At 35.7% G+C, this 20,080-nt stretch overlaps 1 protein-coding gene across 1 annotated transcript; it reads left to right on the top strand.

The window, feature by feature from the left end:
• Positions 1-11,119: 11,119 nt before the first annotated feature.
• Positions 11,120-16,151, top strand: LOC133869620 (heavy metal-associated isoprenylated plant protein 7-like). Its single transcript, XM_062306662.1, has 5 exons — positions 11,120-11,291; positions 11,468-11,621; positions 11,875-12,068; positions 13,705-13,795; positions 15,540-16,151. The coding sequence occupies exons 1-5, from the start codon at positions 11,283-11,285 to the stop codon at positions 15,878-15,880; spliced, it is 789 nt and encodes a 262-aa protein (XP_062162646.1). The 5' UTR covers positions 11,120-11,282; the 3' UTR covers positions 15,881-16,151.
• Positions 16,152-20,080: the final 3,929 nt, after the last annotated feature.

Genomic DNA, 20,080 nt, shown 5'->3' with positions numbered 1-20,080 from the left:
TAAATTAAAGTGGGGGACCATCTTGTCACATAGATAAAATAATAAAAAGTTGTATATTTAAATTGTAGTGAATCATTACTTTTGTATATAATAGCAGGCCCCTGTGACTGTCCTCCTCGGTGGACACCACAGAGACAAAGAAAAGCGTTGTTTTGGTGTGCAAGAGAGACATCAAATCTGATGGGTTTCAACTTTCAATCAGGGTGAATATAAATTACAAGTTACAACGTACGATTCAAAACCATTTCCTCTGTTCCGTCGTCCACGAACAGAGCATAACAGAGGCCTCTCTTCCCCACGCTGCCTACCATACCCTCCACGTACCTATGATTGACCTTACTTGTAAAACGTGTCCTATCGGCTATCATCCTGATCCGCTTATCTTATCCTTCTTTTTTAGTGGCAATAAAAGACAGAAGGACAAAAGTCTCCCGACCCCTCAAATTCACTCAATCGATCATGTCTATTTTTTTTTTTTTTTTTTTTTTTTAATTTTCAATTGATACAGAAATTTCTTACAAAAATTTTATTTTCTTTAAAAAAGAAACGATTTTTTTTTTTTTTAATTTTTAAACGTGGCCACCATTGAGTGCTAATTGCTCTTGATAGTGGCTAAGGGTGGGCAGTTAGGACATCCAGAGAATTTTCTACTTAGGTAAGAAGTTTTCTTAAGGTTTGAGACGGAGCATTTGCCCCATCTCAACCGCCTCCCTCCGCCCTTGCGTACTTTGGCACTCCTTTCTTAGCATATGGTGAAGAGAGGAGGGGGAGAAAGACGATAGTTGTGGGAGAGGGTAGGGAGACAGAAAAGCTTTATAGAAAGAAAAAAAATTAGTCGGGCCTGGGCTCAGTCTAACGTACAAAAGAATTTTATAAAAAGCGGTTGGACTGAGCCCGGGTCCGACTATATCAGCCTTGGTCAGGGACTGGGCTTTAAAAATCAATCACAATCTGGGGACAAAACTATAGATGCAAAGACATGGTGCTGGCCTGGTTCCAACACCACGAGTTGTCGAGCCCATTGTCAGTTCTAAATGCAAGTTATGCAACTAAAGATCTCCTAATCGGCCCATCCCAAATTTGAATAGGAAAAATCTGTCTTTTGCTGGGAAATTCCCTTTCTTTCTTTTCTTTTTTTTCTTTTAGTTTTCCTTATTCAAACAATTTATTTTCTTTTCGATGCTCTTTGAAATTTCTCTCTTTCTATTGTTGTTATTTGTTGGCAAAGAAGTTCATGAGTGGAGAGTTGATTTGGATAGTTTGAGGTGTCGGACTTATTTATTTGAATAATGCTCCGTTTGTTTCGACGTAAAATGGTTTTTGTCGTAAAATGATTTTAGAGAAGTAATTTTTCTAGAAAATATTTTTTGCCGAAAGCATTTTTCGGTGTTTGGCGCCTACGGAAAATCACAATTATTTTTTATATTTTTATTCAATCATATTAACCTATAAAATCAATTTTTACTCAAAACATATAAATATTAATGTAAAATAATATAAAAATCACCGATGACGAGATTTCGTCACTGACCGACAGAATTCCAATTATTTTTACCGGATTCCGGCTACTATAGCCAGAATCCGAGATAAATGCCGGAATCCGGACAGTTTCGTCGGAATCTGGGTTGGCCGGATTCCGGTCAAAACTATCGGAATCCGGCACAGAACAGCCGGACTCCGGCCCACTGGCCGGATTCCTGCCTAAACTATCTGAATCCGGCACAGAACAGCCGAACTCTGGCCCACTAGTCGGAATCCTACCAGAACCGTTGGGATCCAGCCAGTAGGCCGGAAACGGCCATTCTGGCCAGATCCCGGCTAGTCGGCAGGGATCCGGCCGTTCTGGCCGGGATTTTCTGGCCAGATCCGGCCGGCTGGAACCCGGCCGTTCTGGCCAGATCTGGCCGGCCAGCCGGCGTTCTGGCTAGATCCGGCTAGTCGGCCGGAATACGTCAAGTTTGGTTGCCGGAATCTGGGCCGACCGGATTCCGGTGACATTGACTGGATGTTGTCGGATTTCGATACTGGCAAGATTCTGGTAATAGTCGACTGCTTGAACGTGAAGGTCAACTGTGTCGTTTAAAAGGGGGTCGAATGCGTCTGGCGTCTTCGGAAAATGATTTACGCTTTCAATTTACGAAGCATTTTTTATCAAACAGAAATCATTTTTCGGTTGACTATTATTTTCGCCTCTACCAAATACCGAAAAATGCCGAAATTATTTTCCACAAATCATTTTACTTCGAAACAAACGGAGCATAAGTGAAATTCATCGGAGTTCTCTCTCAATTAGTTAGACGAATTTGTTGCAGTTCGGTTAGCCAATTAGGGATCCGTCCGCACTTATGAGCATAATTAGTCAAAACTGTCCTTTGTTAATCATATGTTTGTAATTATTATTATTATTATTGTTTTTTAATTTTTATTTTTTTACAACCTCCTCCTTCAAAAATAATATGCAGAAATTCAATGCATAAATTCTATTTTTTTTTTTCAAGATTTAAGACATAAATTCAATCTTGTACGTATCGAGTGTGTGGATTTCAAAGAAGAAAAAAAATTAAAGATATAAAACATAAAGAATTGTTCTTAAAGCCTACAAGTTTTGATTTTATATTTCTAATAGATCTTTCTACATGTGTTGTACATATGGATGTATTATTAATAAACTTTTTCTTGTACAAATTAAGGGTTCGTTTGGGTTTGTGTTTTTAAAAAAACATTACTTTGCCTATGATTTTAAAAGGTAATTTTTTGTATTTTCAAATCGCAATTTTTTAAAACACAATTTTCAGAGTATTGATTTTTTTTGCGATTTGGTTTAAAATCGCACATTTTTCCTACGAAATCGCAATCTAAAACACACCCTTGATAAAGTCCATTGATTCATACTCTTTCACAAAAAGCATCTTAAGGGAAAAAGGTTTGCTCAAGGCTTATAAAGCTCACAACCCAAGTATACATTATCAATGTGAGACTCTTAACACACCTTCTTACGTGTGGGCTCAGACTTCTCTTTAATAAGTGAGACCTAACACGTAAAATATTTAATTGAAATTGGGGTAACTGACGGAGTCAAGGTTCGAACTCAGGATCTTTGGCTTTGATACCATGATAAAGTTCATTGAGCCATACTCTTTCACAAAATACACTTTAAGGGAAGAGGTTTGCTGAAAGCTTATAAAGCTTACAACCTAGATATACCTTGATAATGTAAAACTCTTAACAACCCTAAGAGTGTTGTAGCATTGTTTCTACGCCTATTCGTGTGATTAATGTTGTTGGGGACAAATTCCACTCAACCCGATCCAAGGAGGAGATAGAGATTTAGCAACTACTCTAGAGAAATTAGGTATCAATTATCTCAGTAAATTTGGATTAGGACTCTATTCCAAGTTGAATTGAAGTAAGTAGTCATAACCTAATCAATACGTGATCATATCCCTAAGAGAATAAGGATATGACTCTAATTAGTCAAAGTATAGTTTGATCAGTAGTCCTATTCCAAGTGGAATTGGGATAGGACTCATGGTCCAATAAGATATCAGATAAGAAGTCTAATAAAGGATTAAAGTCCAATTAAAATTCTGACAGCAGTTCAAGTTTGACTTCACCTCTTTGCCTATAAATAGGCTCATACCTCAGGTATAAACTAAGACTCAATTTTTTATGCACAGAGTATTATTTTCTCACAAAAGCTAATTTAGGTATCGGATAAGACTCCCGAAAGGGCTAAGACTCAATTTTTTATGCACAGAGTATTATTTTCTCACAAAAGCTAATTTAGGTATCGGATAAGACTCCCGAAAGGGTCCCTTAGTTTTTGTTGTTTTGCAGAATTATTGAGAAGCGTGAAGAACATTAGAAGAACGTGCAGATTCACACCATACCGAAAACTGTACCAACAGTTTGGCGCCATCTATGGGAAATGATTATTCGTTCCTCATAAAAGAAAAAGAAGATCCAACATAGTGATGAACACACGTTCCGGAAGCCAGACCAACCGATAGCCCAGAGCCCCACTGGAACCGATTATTTAGAATAATCCACAGCCTCCACCACACGGTGGAGACCAGGATCACATAGCATCGTTAGAAGCTTAGATTGAAGCCTTAAATGCAAAATTGTTGCGCAGGAGGTCAGGACAACCCAATCCTGAGATGAACAGGGATGAGCATGAGGAAGAAGATCGTAACAGCAACACTAATCCTCGAAGGGAGGATGACCGCTAAGGAGATCTAAGCAGAGTTATTGCCGACTTGGAGAGAAGGTGCACATACATAGAGATGGAAAGGAAGGACAAAAGCAGATCCGTAGACTCACCCTTCACCAGACGAGTAGTAGACTATCGACTACCCGATAAGTTTAAGGTACCCTAAATTCTAAGTTATGCTGGAGACGAAGATCCTCTAGATCACCTAGAGAATTTTCAAGCTCATCTAGACCTTCATGGGACACCCGATGAAGTAGCGTGCCGAGCCTTCCCCCTTACTCTTTCAGGGAATGCCCGAGACTGATTCAGGAAGCTGCCCTCGAATTCTGTTGATCAGTTCAAGGAGTTGTCCAAAATATTCCTAACGGAATTTCTAGCTTTCCGGACAAAGAATAAGCCTTCGGGATATTTGCTATCATTGCACTAGCAGAGCAACGAGAGTCTTAAGGAGTTTATGGCTCAGTTCAACAGAGAGAAGGTTACGGTCGAAGATCCGACCGAGGATATGATCTTTGCTACCATTTATCAGGAAATTTCACCCGAGGAGCCTTTGATGAAGAAGTTGGTCTGGAAGCAACCGAGTTCCTTGCAGGGCCTAATGGATAAGGTAGAAGAATTCATCAATCAAGAATAGACGCTAAAGGCTATGGCCAGTTCTAGGCTAACACAGGAGACAGCCTCAGAAAAGAAAAGGAAAGAGTTCGGAAAAGCTGATAAGGAAGAGTAGAGCCCGGTAAAGAAGTTCAAAGATTACAACTTTACACCTCTTAATGTCGAGATATCAAAAGTCCTTATGGAGATTAAAAGAGATCCGGCGTTTTGGGAACCACAAAAGATACCAGGTAATCCTCCTTACAGGAATACATGCAAGTATTGTGATTTTCATAAACAAATAGGTCATTACACCGAGTGGGTAACCATAAGGTTGTTAATAGAAGAGTTCATAAAGAATGGAAAGCTGGTTCGGTTCTTGGGAGAGCAGCGGAACCAGCTAGGAAATAATAGACCTCGGAATCATCGGGACTATCAGCCCAGAGATCAACAGCCACGGGATTACTATCCCCGAGACCATCCTCAGCTAGACGAGAGGCATTGGGAGAATGATCCCCGAGATAACATTGAAAGAAGAAAGGACCGAGGAAGCAGAAGCCCACGACGTAGAGAACCGAGGCAACAACATAATTTTCCCGTGATCATGTGGAAAGGACTCTCGGAAATTTCAGGCTAGACTTTTATTTTTAGCATTTATGTTTGCAAAGAATTAGACTTTTATTTTTAACTCATACTAGTTATAAGTTATAATAAAAGAAAGAAAGTTCCCCAAATTTTGGGAATAAGTATTTTCAAAATAAAAGAATAGAGCTGACTTAAACATCTGAGTGTTCTCGGTCTAGGGACTGGGAACACGTTGATGTCACTTTTTTTGCAGACAAAAGCCTCTCTGATCAATCCTAGCCAAGGGCAAGAAGAAAGCCTATCGGATCAATCCTAGCCGAGAGCAAGGCAAAACCTCTTGGATCAGCCCTAGCCGAGAGCAAGAAGAAACCTCTCGAATCAATCCCAGCCGAGAGTAAGAAGAAAACCTCTCAGATCAATCCTAGCCGAGAGTAAGAGGAAAACTCTCGGATCAGTTCAAGCCGAGAGTAAGAAGAAAACTCTCGGATCAGTCCTAGCCGAGAGTAACAAGAAACCTCTCGAATCAGTCCTAGCCGAGAGCAAGAAGAAAACTCTCGGGTCAGTCCTAGCCGAGAGTAAGAAGAAAACCTCTCGGATCAGTCCTAGCCTAGAGCAAGAAGAAAACTCTCAAATCAATCCTAGTCGAGAGTAAGAAGAAAACCTCTCAGATCAGTCCTAGCGGAGAGCAAGAAGAAAACTCTTGGATCAGTCCTAGTTGAGAGTAAGAAGAAAACCTCTCAGATCAGTCCTAGTTGAGAGTAAGAAGAAAAACTCTCGGATCGGTCCTAGCCGAGAGTAAGAAGAAAAACTCTCGGATCGGTCCTTGCCGAGAGCAACAAGAAAGCATCTTGGATTAGTCCTTGCCGAGAGAAAGAAAGAAAGAGAGCTAGGGGGGTCGAATTTAACCCTCGGGTTTTGTAGGTTTTTAGGAGTTAGCCATTCTAAGAGATAGGGAGAAAACCCTAAGAAAAAACAAGAAGGTAATTGGGGGGGGGGGGTAAGATTTAACCCTTAGGTTTTGCAGGTTAGCAAATTTTCAGAAGGAGACAAAGCTCGGGTTTCCTTAGACATAGAATTCACATTATTGAAGCAAGCTTCGGATAAAGGAACTGGGGGCTAACTGTTGGGGACAAATTCCACTCAACCAGATCCAGATAGACATTTAGCAATTACTTCAGAGAAATCAGGTATCAGTTATCTCAATAAATTCGGATTTGGACTCTACTCCAAGTTAAATTGAAGTAAGTAGTCATAATCCGATCAATACATGATCCTATCCCCAAGAAAATTGGGATAGGTTTCTAATTAGTCCAAGTATAGTTTAATTAGTAGTCCTATTCCAAGTGGAATTGGGATAGGACTCATGGTCCAATAAGAGATCAGATAAGAAGTCTAATAAAGGATCAAAGTCCAATTAGAACTCTGACAGCAGTTCTAGATCAACAAGAAGCAAGAATCTTAATTCAGGTTTGACTCCACCTCTTTGCCTATAAATAGGCTCATACCCAAGGTATAAACTAAGACTTAATTTTTTATGCACAGAGTATTATTTTCTCACATAAGCTAATTTAGGCATTGGAGAGGACCCCCAAAAGGGTCCATTAGTTTATGTTGTTTTGCATAATTATTGATAAGCGTGAAGAACATTATAAGAACGTACGGATTCACACCATATCAGAAACCGTATCAACAGATGCATTGCTATTTTTTTAATTTTTTTTGTTGGTCCTTTTTTCTCCCTCAAATTTCATGGTAATTACATTTCCTGAGAAATGGAAATATTTGTATTGTGACAGCAACTTCAACTTAATTCACAAGTGAAAGAGGTGTGATCAAATTCAAGACAGCCCTAAAAAGCAAGCAAATAAGACTTGTAAAATGTTCGAATTGGAATGTTCTTGTCCCAAGAACAACTTAGACTTCAAAAGTATGGCATATATGCGTCCGTTTGGGTTTATAATTTTAAATTGTGCAATTTAAAAAATAGTAATTTTAAAATATATGATTTAAAAACACAATTTAAAAAAAAAAAAACAAATAAGTATGTGTTGAATAGAGCTTACCTTTGGCACCTGGCTTTCTTTGGGGCAAAATCGCGGTATGAATTTTAAAATTTACAGTTTAACTTTTAAAACAGTACATTTTTAAAATCACACAATTTTACTTGCTATTTGAAAGTGTAGATTTTATTTACGTTTTTAAACCGTCAATTTTTTTATTTTTTATTTTTTATTTTATAAAAAAAAATACACTTTCAAAGATTTTATCTAAAAATGCACTTCCAAATCTATAATATTGAATTTGTAGGGTTTGGTCGGCTAGACGACCCTCCGCATATAGAGGTAGATGGAGGGATTTAATTCACTTTCTGTATGGTCGTATATCAACCTTTTTTTTTTTTTTTTGGATAATTACACAATTGATTCATGTGGTATGCCATAATTATTTACTCCCTATGGTTTAAAAAGTTCATGAGAGGTTTTTGTGGTTAGTAATAATTACAAATTGATCCCTGGAGTCAAATTCCGTTAAAAATTTTAACAGATTCTGCCAAATACCACGTCAGCACCACGTGTCGCCAATAAGATGGCGACACGTGTCCACCTTAATAAAAATATATAAATTTATTAAAAAAAAAAACTTATTTTTTTAAAAAAAGAAAAAAAAAAAAAAAAAAAAGGGAAGTCAAGGGGTGGTTGGGCCACCCCTTTGGGGGTGGCCGCCGGGGGTGGCGCGCGGCCACCCTTGCCTTCCCTTTTTTTCTTTTTTTTTTTTTTTTTAAAAAAGAAAAGTATATTTATTTATTTTTTAATAAATTTATATATTTTTATTAAGGTAGACACGTGTCGCCATCTTATTGGCGACACGTGGTGCTGACATGACATTTGACAGAATCTGTTAAATTTTTTAATAAAATTTGACTCTAGGGATCGATTTGTAATTATTATTAATTACAAGGACCTCTTATGAACTTTTTAAACCATAAGGAGTGAAAAATAATTATAACATACTACAGGGATTAATGGTACAATTATCTTTTTTTTTTTTCTTTTTTTTTTTCTTTTTTTTTCCCGCTTTTTTGGGGGCCTCTTTACCCACCTTGGGGGGACCACCATCATTGAGATAATTTGTTGTCAATTTGTCATGGCTTTTGCTTTCACTACATCATAATCAGCTTTTGATCTCATGGAAAGTTAGCGGCTTCTTTTTGTAGTTATATAATATTTCCCGTTCTATGAAAGTAATATATATATTTCTTTGCAAGTTTTCAAAAAAAAAAAAAAAAAATCCGTTTGTTTCGATGTAAAATAATTTATGCCGTAAAATATTTCAACGAAATTATTTTTCAGAAAAAATAATTTCTTTGAAAATATTTTTCGACGTTTGGTTCGTACGAAAAAATCATTAACGACGAAAACCGGAATTCAAAAGCTGTTGTCAGAATCCAGCTGCTGTCGTTAGATTTCGACAAACTAGATTCTGACCAAACTGACAGATTGAAATCAACCATTGTTAATTTTTTTTTTTAAAAAAAAATTAATAATAAATTAACAATATCACGTCAGTATATTGAAATAATAATATATAATATTACTCTAATTAAAAAATCATGTATTTTTGGGGTACTAAGAAAAAAAACACAACAGTTTTAGTTGCAAAAATACTGAGTAAGTAGGAAATTGGCGGAACTAATTGGAAGGAAATTTAGATCCATTTGTTTGAGTCGTTGAGTGTTGAGATTCTTGAGAGTGGCCGTCAAGTTGTTTACAAGTAAGACTGGAGACCAATCAGCTTTTCCTTTCTCTCCCTTTCTCATACCACTTTCATTTCAATGGAGACTTAGATGACGATAATGCTTATCATCACACGTGTCATACAACGAACGGTTATCCTATATGGGTCCCACTGTTATTCCAGCTTTTCTTTTTCCATAGGTACCTGATCCTTGATACCCTTCCCCGGCCGACCATACGTGTGGGGTTCCCTTGCGCTTGATCATCACTTTGGGCTTGGAATCCAAATCTGTGGGCTCCATCCATCCCATATTTCATTGTCTTTCGGTTCTTCCGCTCTTTCCCACCTACTACAGCTCATTTAATAAAAATAATAATAATAAATTCTTAATACGATGCAATTTAACACGTAAAATATTTAATTAAAATAAATAATAAAAATATGATACGAATTCAGGATATTTATTCTAATATCATATTAAATCATGATAAGAATCTTCTACCGTTGGTTTAAAATTAAGGTCAAAATTATCTTTTTACTTTTTTGTGGTCGATTTTGCCCTTCCATTTGAATTAACCTACTCATCTCCAGTTTATTTGAATAGGAGTGGATTCAAATGCGTTAAATCATTACAAATTTAAACCGATAAGAAAAAATAAATTTCATCATTTAATTTATATTATAATAGAAAATATGACAGTTCAACATGTTAGTTTAGTCATATTAAAATTATTATGGGTTTTATTAATTTTTTTTTATAAATTGATGTAATAGTTTATGACATTTACTAAATTAGTCATTAAATAATTAAATTTATCTAACAAACTTTATTGCTTAATGATTTTATAACAAAAATTGTAGTATTGAAAGCATTTATTTATTTATTTTCTAAAAGAAATTCAATTGAAAGTACACAGACGAACTCTGAACACCACAAACATTAATAGTGAAGGCTTTTAATTTTCGGAGTTCACAATAACATCATTTTCATACGCATCTGGCATCTAGGACAACTAATCACCACACACCCATCAATCATTTTGTGGCAATGGGTGCTGGCACGTGTACTTACCCAAAAAAAAAGGGTATTGGCACATGTTGGTGATGATTAAAAAAAAAAAGATTTTTGGGTCGGTAGATCAAAAGAAAGAATTTGGAGTCCATAATTCTTTAAGATAATTTCTATAATTTGGACCAAACCAGGATTTCATCACCTTGTCTCATAAAACTAATCCGGTAAAAGTTAACCTTATCAAGATCTTTTTGGACTTTCTGTCTCCTTTTATTCTTTTCTTGTGAATATCCCATCATCACCTCCTAAAGTAGGCAATGAAGCTAACCAAACAGTTCACATTAATCAACAAACTATGGTCTCACACAGATTTTGCTACAATTTGTACTTTATAAGAGGTTATTACACCTTAATCTCGAATCCCAATAATTCGCTTTCTAAATTGCTATATAATTCAAACAGTTAATATGAAAGAGTTTCTATGAGGCCAATAAACGGAATGCTCAAAACCTGTTCGGACAAAGAAATATTATATGAGCGCTCTCACATTTGTTGTCTGAATTGCTAGCAAATTCATGCAGTAAATATGAGAGAACTCATATTAGGCTCATTTTCCTAATTTGGAGGGCGGGATGCCAAAAATCTGTTTGAACAAATAATCCTCGTATTAGCCCTATTTTTGTTAAACATATTTTATTTTTGTTTTCAAAACTAATTGCTTAACAAACACTTCAAAACACAAATAATATTCAAAACATAAAACATGAATTTTACCTCAATCCATGACACGACAAAATACTAATTCACCAATTTGTCACATTCTTTGAATGTAAACACTATTTGGGGTACGGCATCCGAGTCATTTAGACGGAAATGGAGGGCATTTTGTGAGATGCCGAGTCAGCAAAAGGACGTATGTCTAGCCTGCATTAAACAATTCCACATCAGATTTGCAGAATCCCCATGCTACTTAAACGTTCTAACCCCTCTTCTCCTCCCACACACACTTTCAAAATAAACAGAGAGAGAGAGAGAGAGGGTGAACACTTGAAAAGTCTGCTCGATCTGCTTGCAATAACACATATTGCCTTTTGCCTTTTGTCAATATATTATCTGAAGCAGACTACTTTCATAAGCATCACAAAAATGGGAGAAGTAAGTTTTTTTTATCTCACCATTTTGTTTTGTTTTTACATCGATCTTCTTCTTCATTTGTTCTTTCATTGATCCAAACGGTCAAAATGGTTGAAATTTGTAGAGTACTGGTCCCATATATTTTGTGCTCATATTGGTTATTCTATAATTAATTAATATTCTTTGTGTTACTGAAGGAGAAGAAGGAAGAGGAAAAGAAAGAAGAAAAGAAGGAAGAAGAGAAAAAGGAAGAAAAGAAGGAAGAAGAACCACCGGAGATTGTACTCAAGGTTGATATGCATTGTGAGGCCTGTGCTAGGAAAGTGGCAAGAGCCTTGAAAGGATTTGAAGGTCATTTCCTGTTTTAATTCTCACCTCTCCAAATTAATTTAGAAATGCATATATGTATGAAGAGATCTTCGTCATTTGTCTTCACTTTTTTTCTTCTTCTTTTTTTTTTCTCTGTAAATTTAAGATCCTGTCAATGATTTAGTAAAATTCTTTGAAAGACCATAATATTCTCTTTTTTTTTTTTTTTTTAAACGTTTAACACGTTTAATTAAATAACATAAAGTTTTATATTCTTATCCAATTTTTGTCACAGGGGTGGAGGATGTAACCACAGATAGCAAGGCCAGTAAAGTGGTGGTGAAAGGAAAGGCAGCAGACCCCATAAAGGTGTGCGAACGGCTACAAAAGAAAAGTGGCAGAAAGGTTGAGATAATTTCACCTTTGCCAAAACCCCCTGAGGAGAACAAGGAAGAAAACAAAGAACAGAAGGAAGAGAAAAAAGAAGAGGTACAATTATGTAGACACAGAATTCAAACACGTAATTTACTCTTTAACAATATAGTATCACATGCATAACATATCAATTACACCACTAATATTTGTTTGATAAGACATGGAAACCAAAAGAGGGCTCTCCCCTGGCCTCCTATTATTGGTTGTAGGAGAAAAGAAAATAGATAAACATCTACTTGTATTGTTATATATATCCTCTTTAAATTATTGAAAGGCCGAAGTCCCAAAAATGGCATATTTTTGTTAATAAACCAATTCATCTTTATTTGTGTTAGAAATGTCAAATTACTACTTGTCTCAAAAGATTAAGTTAATAAGAAAAAAAAAATATAAATTTAACCATTTAATTAGTACTTTAATGCTCTTTTCTTGTGCGAGGCAATTGATATAGGAATAATGGTAGAGATAAATCATAACTTATCTAAAAAAAACATTAACAGATAGGAAATGGACAATTTTGTGGGAGATCGAAACAACAAATCGCACCTTATTCAAATCCTAATGTTGGTGGCTAAATATGTACGGTTTCACACTTTCACTTTTACTTTTACCCAACTCCCATTATCTTCCTTTTCCCCGCTCATAAAATGGTTTCTCCTTCCCTTTACTTTCTCTTTGTATCCTAATCCCACCGTCCCTAGTATTCTAGTAAGATGATAAGAGCCTACCCAAACAGTTCCTAACAGTCAAATATTGACCAGATAGTAAAGCATTAAAGTTGGGTATAGTAGTTATCCTTCCTACCCGAAAAAAAGAAGTTACCTTTAGCCCATGCATGGACTCCACCACCCACTAAACAGTCAAATGTGTAGCAGCTGTCTTCATGCTGACATGAAAGTAACCAAACAATGTGGGAAAGGTAACCCGCCCAAGTTGCCAGTAGCTAGGCACATTTCACAAGGAAGATAAATGAGCCCTATCACCAGCTCTTGACCCCACAACTCCACAACTTGTTCATGCATGTACCGCACTGTAAGTCTGCAACAATGGAGTCACGGGTTCAGCCTCTGCGTTGTTTAAGTTTTAACCCACAATCATAATAGAAAACAACACCGACTGTGAAAAGTGAAAACTTCCTTCTCACGAGTAGATCCACTTGCAGCCCCTTTATAAAATTTACCCCGCAGAAAGCATAATTAAATTCAGAGTTAGACCATAATTTTATCTTATTGTTTGTCTATACCCAAAAATAAATTAATTCAAAGGAAAAAAAAGTCTACCCTGTGTCTATACCTTGTCTCAACTGATGAAATAAAAAATGAGAAATTCTAGAAGTCCCTCGTATGTCACTCTTATATTCCTAAAAAATGAGGTGACTTTTAAAATCACTATTAAACTTGTGATCGATCACTATTGATTTTGATCAAATGATAACTTTAAAAGTCATTTCATTTTTGGAAAGAAAAGATACAAGAGTGACACAAATGACTTCTAAAATATTCAATAAAGAATATATTAAGCATGTTATGTCAACTGAAAACTTTAATATATATATATATATATTCTTCCAGCTTAAGTTGAAGAAAACTTTTTCTGGAATTTATTTTATTTATTTTAAATTTTATAATTAGTGGGGATTTCAAATTATTTGTATCTGACCAATAGTATTGGGATCTGTTGTGATCATCAGCCTCCTGCTGTTATAACAGTCGTACTAAACATTCGGATGCATTGCGAAGCATGCGCTCAAGGTATACAGAAGCGAATCCGGAAAATTCCAGGTACATTATCAATTATCAGTCTCCATCATTTAAATTGCTAGCTTATTTTACCTCGCAATAATCAAAGTTGGAAAGTAATTGGTGAAGTATTAAGTTAAGAGAGCCGCCCAAATCAGAAGTGTACTAAAAAATTAGGATCGACAAATTTTTATACAACTTATGAATTTGTAATTTAGAGTTAAAAGGTCCAATTCGTTTAATTATATGAGTTAAGTTAATATTGATATATATAATTTTATATTCATGCATTAATACGACACGACACGAACCCAACACATCAAAAGAAATTTGATAACAATCGATAAGGTTTGAATTCGTGAGTCCCCTTACTCCATGGTTCATTGGGCCTAAAAAGTTCATTCGTAAGTTTTCTTTTCTTTTGTTTTTAATAAGCTTAAGTGGCCAAGGAGATTTATGGACCTTCAATCTGCCTAAAAGGTAAGTTGTTTGACTCATGAACTTTCAAAACGCTGAAGATGTACGTGTGATAGAAGGCCATGAAAGAATCAAATAGTAACAAATTGTACGGTTCAAATGAGTTAAATGTGTTAATATCATGGGGATGACCGAATTGCGGCCAACCCGAACAGCAAACGAGAGAGCTTTCGATAGTCTATTTGTTCAAACAAGCTGTTTAAGCAAGCGGATCTCATCAAAATCCTCTCTTATATTATATGCAATTCAGTCTAATCCTTATCATGGAACCCCCAACTCAATATATCGTTGTAGAATTCTGAATCTATGAAAAGGTGTTAATCCAAAATTTCTAAATGAATATAATCCAAAAGATCGACATGCTAACATATAATTTCGGATCAAAATTGGCTATAATTTTCTAGTTGAATCCCAGTCAATTTGAACGGTTAATATGAAAGGACTTCGATGAGATACGCAAACAATTGTCCAATAAAAAAAAAATACAGGCCAGTAAATTGGTTTTTTTTTTTTTTGGTAGGTAAAAAATACAGGCAAGTTAATCTCATTGATAGCCACCGAATTGCAGCCTGTTCCTATCCCATTTGTGTGGGTTACCTTTCCTAATTTCGTTTTTCTATTTGGGACTGAGATGAAAAGACCTGCTGATTAATTCAATTCTCCTTTCAATATTCTTTTCCTTCTTTTTTTTTTTTTTTTGGAAGGGAATAACATACTGTTCTTAATAATCAGGCAATCAAATCAATCAGTGTTGTTATCCTATGGCATGTCAATCGCTCTTGTCCATTGAACTTTGATGGGGATCGAATGGACCAATTTTTATTTTATTTTAAATATGTCCACACAACTGCATAATAGGGAGAGAAGAGGAATTTAAACTAATAATTTCTATTTCATGAAGTATATTCTCTCGCCGATTAAATTTTGGGCTAATTCGATAAAGAGTTTGGGTATAAATATTTGGTTTGAATAGTAATGGTTAAGATTATAACAGTAATAAAAACGGATTAACGTGATATTCAAAAGAAAGAATATTTAAAAAATTTAAGAAAATGTTTGGTTAAAAAAAAGGCGTTGACTTTTTCTAAAATAAATGAAAAAAAGAAACAAAGAAAAAAAAAAAAAATTATGAAAAGTGTCTAGTTTAAGATTGCGTTTGAAAATAATAAATTTTTTAAATAAATACACAATTTTAAATGCCGATCCGCAATTTTAAACAAACAAACGAATAAGCATTACATAGAGTGTAATTTCTAAACTGAAGTTACCGTTGGATTGAGTGAGTGATATTGGAGTGTATGGATCGCAGGTGTTGAATCAGTGGAAACAGACCTAGCTAATGATCAGGTAGTGGTAAAAGGAGTCGTCGACCCGACGATGCTGGTTGATTATGTGTTCAAGAGAACCAGAAAGCAAGCTTCCATAGTGAAGGAAGAAGAAAAGAAAGAAGAAGAGAAGAAAGAAGTGGAAAAGAAGGAAGAAAAAGAGGGAGACAAGAAAGATGGTGAAGAAGGCAATGGAGAGGACGATAAGAAGGGCGATATCAAGCGAAGTGAATATTGGCCATCGAAGCACTTCTTGGAGTATGCATATGCATATCCTCCTCAGATTTTCAGTGATGAGAACCCCAATGCTTGCTCTGTTATGTGACCGATGCTTGTGCTTCTATATATATGTTCCTAGGCATGCTAATAATTAAGAAGGAAAATCATGGGGTTATGCCCCCCTTGGCATCCCATAGACAGTGTCATCGATCGAGTCTTTTGCTCCTTAGGTTTGAACTTTGAAGTATGTATCTATGGACTGCGGACATCCATATCTAAAAGCTCTCTCTGTAATGAGCTACGTAAGTTGGCCTGTGTTTTTGTATCTACTAATTAATTTAGCAGCACAGAAAGTTGTGCTTTCTGCATTCAAGCCACCTCACTCCAAGTAACTGGATTGATATCAAAGTGGAAATTATGGCGCGTTTGCAAATTTTATCTTATTTCAATTGAATATTTCACGTGTTTAATCAAAATGTACTTGAGCTCTCTGACGGCTGGACTTGCCCATTATTTCTTCCAAGCATTCATGTATCGATGATGGCTAAAAGGATCAACTTATCCTTGTGGTACCAAATAGTAAAGCAGGGTTTACTGTATTGGTATATGTGGTTGCATCATGAACAGTTTTTGGAGGAAAGGTTATTGACCCATCAACATGACCAAAGAGATCATGAGCTTGAAGATTGGGATGTGGAGGTGTTGGTTTGAGTAGCTAGACACGGTGAGAATACGATGTTAGTAGATTTGAGGCTTTGATACCATAAACAATAAGAGAATTCAATGTAATTTGCTGCCTTCTGAATACATATATGGCAGTGCTTGTATTTATAATAGTTACAACTTTACCAAATGTACATTTGAGTTTTGAATTCAAATATGTAAAACAGAATATCTACAACAGATTGTGAGAATAAGGTTGTTCGATCAAGATACAGCTAGTTGCTGGTGTATCTGAAAGTGATTGTTTATTTTCAAATAGTTGTTGATTGAGATGTCACCTATCTTCGTAGGATTCAGTTGTGTGTGAACTGAGCTGGCGCTGATCATTAAGTGATCCAATAGTTCTCGGAAAATGTTAGATTTACAACACCAATACAATAACTGTATAACAACCCTTCACATAAGGGTGGGTTCCACACACTAGGGTCCACCCTCATATGAGGGGTTGTTGTACAATTGTTGTGATGGTATAGTGTAAGAATCAAATCCCATAGTTCTCACTTTGGTATGAGTAGAAGTAAACATTCGTAAGACATCCCACACTAAGCCTGGTGTTCTTCATCAGTTTTGTTGCTATACAAGTGTTTTCAGCATGTTCGAGTGTAGCCAGCACAAAGGATCATGGTCTTTTGTAATGCTGGTCAGGATTTTTAGATGCTCGACCAAGAAGGGCTTGAACAAATTAAAGCCCAAGTCGATCGGTGATCCTAATATTTATTTGAACTTTGAGATATTTGATTGGAGGTAGGGGAGGTTCAATAAAAATTGAAGGATAAGGCAAAAAATTAAAATGAAGTCTTTAAAGTGTTTATTATATCAAAAATTAAAATTTAATTTTAAAATAATTTTTCTAGATTTTTGAGATGTAAAATTACTAGTCAAATTTTTATATTCAAGTTTTGTTAATATATTATTCTCAATACATGATATGACTAATCTATTTTATCTTTCTTGTAAGATAAATGCTTGTAATTAAGTAGGATTTACTTAGTTGTATACTAAAATCAACGACACAAGATTGAAACTCATAACAATTAGCAACTAAAATCAATGACATCTGATAGTAAGTATGACATATAAAATATCAAAGAAATAAAGAATGATAGAAAACATACTGATTTTTTTTTTAATTTTTTTTTTATTTTTATTATTAATTGAAATGGCCGCCCTCAATAAGGAGGGCACAATCAACGATCCTGCATTTCCACTAATGGGGCTCATAGTGCAGCCACTCAAAACAAACATTGACAGAATTGGAAGGTTTAAAACATGTGGTTAATGGGTAATGGTAGAATTCCCTTTTTTCACAACAGGACAGTCCTCATCTATGTGAACCACTCATCCTAGATGCCTATGGTCCATTTCACTGTTGTCAAGATCGAGTGACGAGCAAAGAACATAATTGAAATGATACATTGCCTCAGAGATTCCCATGCCACTCCAAGAAGGAACGTCTAAAGGAAAATGATGGTCATCATCTCTTACATGCGTGATGCCTCCTACTCACTTCTGGGGCTGTACACAGACAATGAAAACTGGAGCCTACAGAATTCAGCTCCATCTGGGTACCATATACTCGTATTTGTTAGCTGGTTGAGTTAGCTTTTTTGGGCTCTTTTTGTACATAGCATGGTGTGGTGATCAACAATGTGGCGTGTGCTGGGAACGATTATTCTTCAGGTTTGTCCATGGCCTTTCTGTAAAGTATACAGGCTATTGGACCACAAGGCCACTGGTGGGATTACACTTTAAGGTGAAAGATAGCTTAGACGACAAAAAGTGAAGCAGACTGGTTAAGTCATATTCACTGCGAGCATATATGGTGGGGTGGTACCACGGCTATAATTGAAAAGCAAAGAAGGCAGTAGAAACTTGGACGTTTCTGCTGTAGGTCTCAATGTCATCCTCCTGTTCTAAGTGCATTAATTTCTAAGATTCCTAACCTTTCGATGACAAGGAGGCCCAACAATCCCATTCAACTTGGATTAGACTTTCCAGACCTCAATCAGGGTTCACATCTATCTGAGATAACCATAAAATTAATAAAGTGTGCTTGAAGATGTATGAACGGACTAAAATTAATATGTGAAAAACGTTCAAAGTGCTGCCTTTTTCTCTATTCTGGCTTGATATATATAACTAAAACGAGCTTTCCCATGCCACTCAATCAAACATTATCTCGAACCATAAATACCTTCTTCAGAACCTTCAACCTTAACATGTAATTTTGTGTTCAATTTGTGTCGAGTTTATGAGTCGTATAAAAAATTATCAGCTCTAAGTATTATGTGTCGGGTTTGAGTTGTGTCAATATATATATATATATATATATATATATATATATATATATAACTCTAATCTGACCTATTTAATTTAACGAAAAATTATTAAAAAATTGTCAATCCTAAATTAGTGCCTTTGATCTCCCATGAATTCATTGCACCCGGCCTATCCCATCAGATTTTTTCCTTTCTATTTGCTATCTCTTTTCTTTCTAATTTAGAAATGAGATGGATGTAGCTATCACAGAAGAGAGTGACGTCCCAAGTCAAACCTAGGCCACAAAGACAAGGACAAGAATTGCAAAACCTTAGCAACATGTTCTGATCGATCGGTACGGTAGTCACTAAAGAGCAGTATCGACGATGGAGTCGATCTGGCCGGTGCCAAGTTGGCCCTTTAGTTGAGTGCCATCATGATCATGATGATCGCGATGCATACATCCTGGCTATAAGTCGCTTCAATAGACGTTATTTACAGGGGAAGTGGCGAATCTCTCAAATATATATCAAATTATTTATCAGATTTCATAAATCTAACATTTTGGTATGCCAAGTTAAGAAACAACATCGTCTTTGAATAGTAATCTGTCACAATGTCACTAACTGTTACTCATACTCCCGCCGTGGTTTCGAGCACATAATCTACCTATCTTGAGAGAAGCATTTGATGGGAAAGTCTCGAACATGCTCAAACACATATTCGGATAAGTAAACTCCATTGAAAGCCTCACAAAATTGTAATGGGAAAACTTGGATCAATTTGAATAAGAGATGGCGCAGCCAATCTCTAGTTTATCCGAACGGTCGTGTATTTCAATTGTTTTACTTGATTATATATGTTATTAATTCTTGTCTCTATCACAAGTGCGTACGCATGCTTTCTTTTCTTTCTTTATTATATTTCTACTTTTTTTAATGAGTAAGAACAAGAACAAGTTCTTAATAGTTAAGGTAGAAATCAAGTGAAAAAATTTAAAAAAGAAATTCCATGGCTAATTATTGACCCGTGAGCCAGCAAGACCCACTTCTTTTGTTTGATGTGGTAGATGCAAGGTCCTCCATCTAGACGTTCAAGTGTCCTTCGGTGTGAACTCTCAGCTCTGCAAATCAAGCCTATCTCATTCAATATGAGATTCTATTCAAAAGGAAAAAGGCCTTTATCAATCAATCCCACTTCAATTAAAACGTATGATTTTAAAAATACAGTTAAGCGTTTGTTAAAATCGTATGTTTTTTAAATGTAATCCTTATTTGCCAAAGTTGTATTTTTTTCTTTCAAAAGGGATACTTTCTACGGTTTT

This window comes from Alnus glutinosa, chromosome 5, assembly GCF_958979055.1.
Source record: "Alnus glutinosa chromosome 5, dhAlnGlut1.1, whole genome shotgun sequence".
Classification (NCBI taxonomy): domain Eukaryota; kingdom Viridiplantae; phylum Streptophyta; class Magnoliopsida; order Fagales; family Betulaceae; genus Alnus; species Alnus glutinosa.
This window is presented reverse-complemented; position numbering and strand designations above follow the sequence as displayed.

Bases quoted from the DNA above. Each gene is read 5' to 3' on its own strand.
- LOC133869620 (XM_062306662.1), top strand. The intron at 11,622-11,874 runs GTCATTTCCTGT...TTTTTGTCACAG, and splicing joins AGCCTTGAAAGGATTTGAAG to GGGTGGAGGATGTAACCACA. The intron at 12,069-13,704 runs GTACAATTATGT...TGTGATCATCAG, and splicing joins AGGAAGAGAAAAAAGAAGAG to CCTCCTGCTGTTATAACAGT.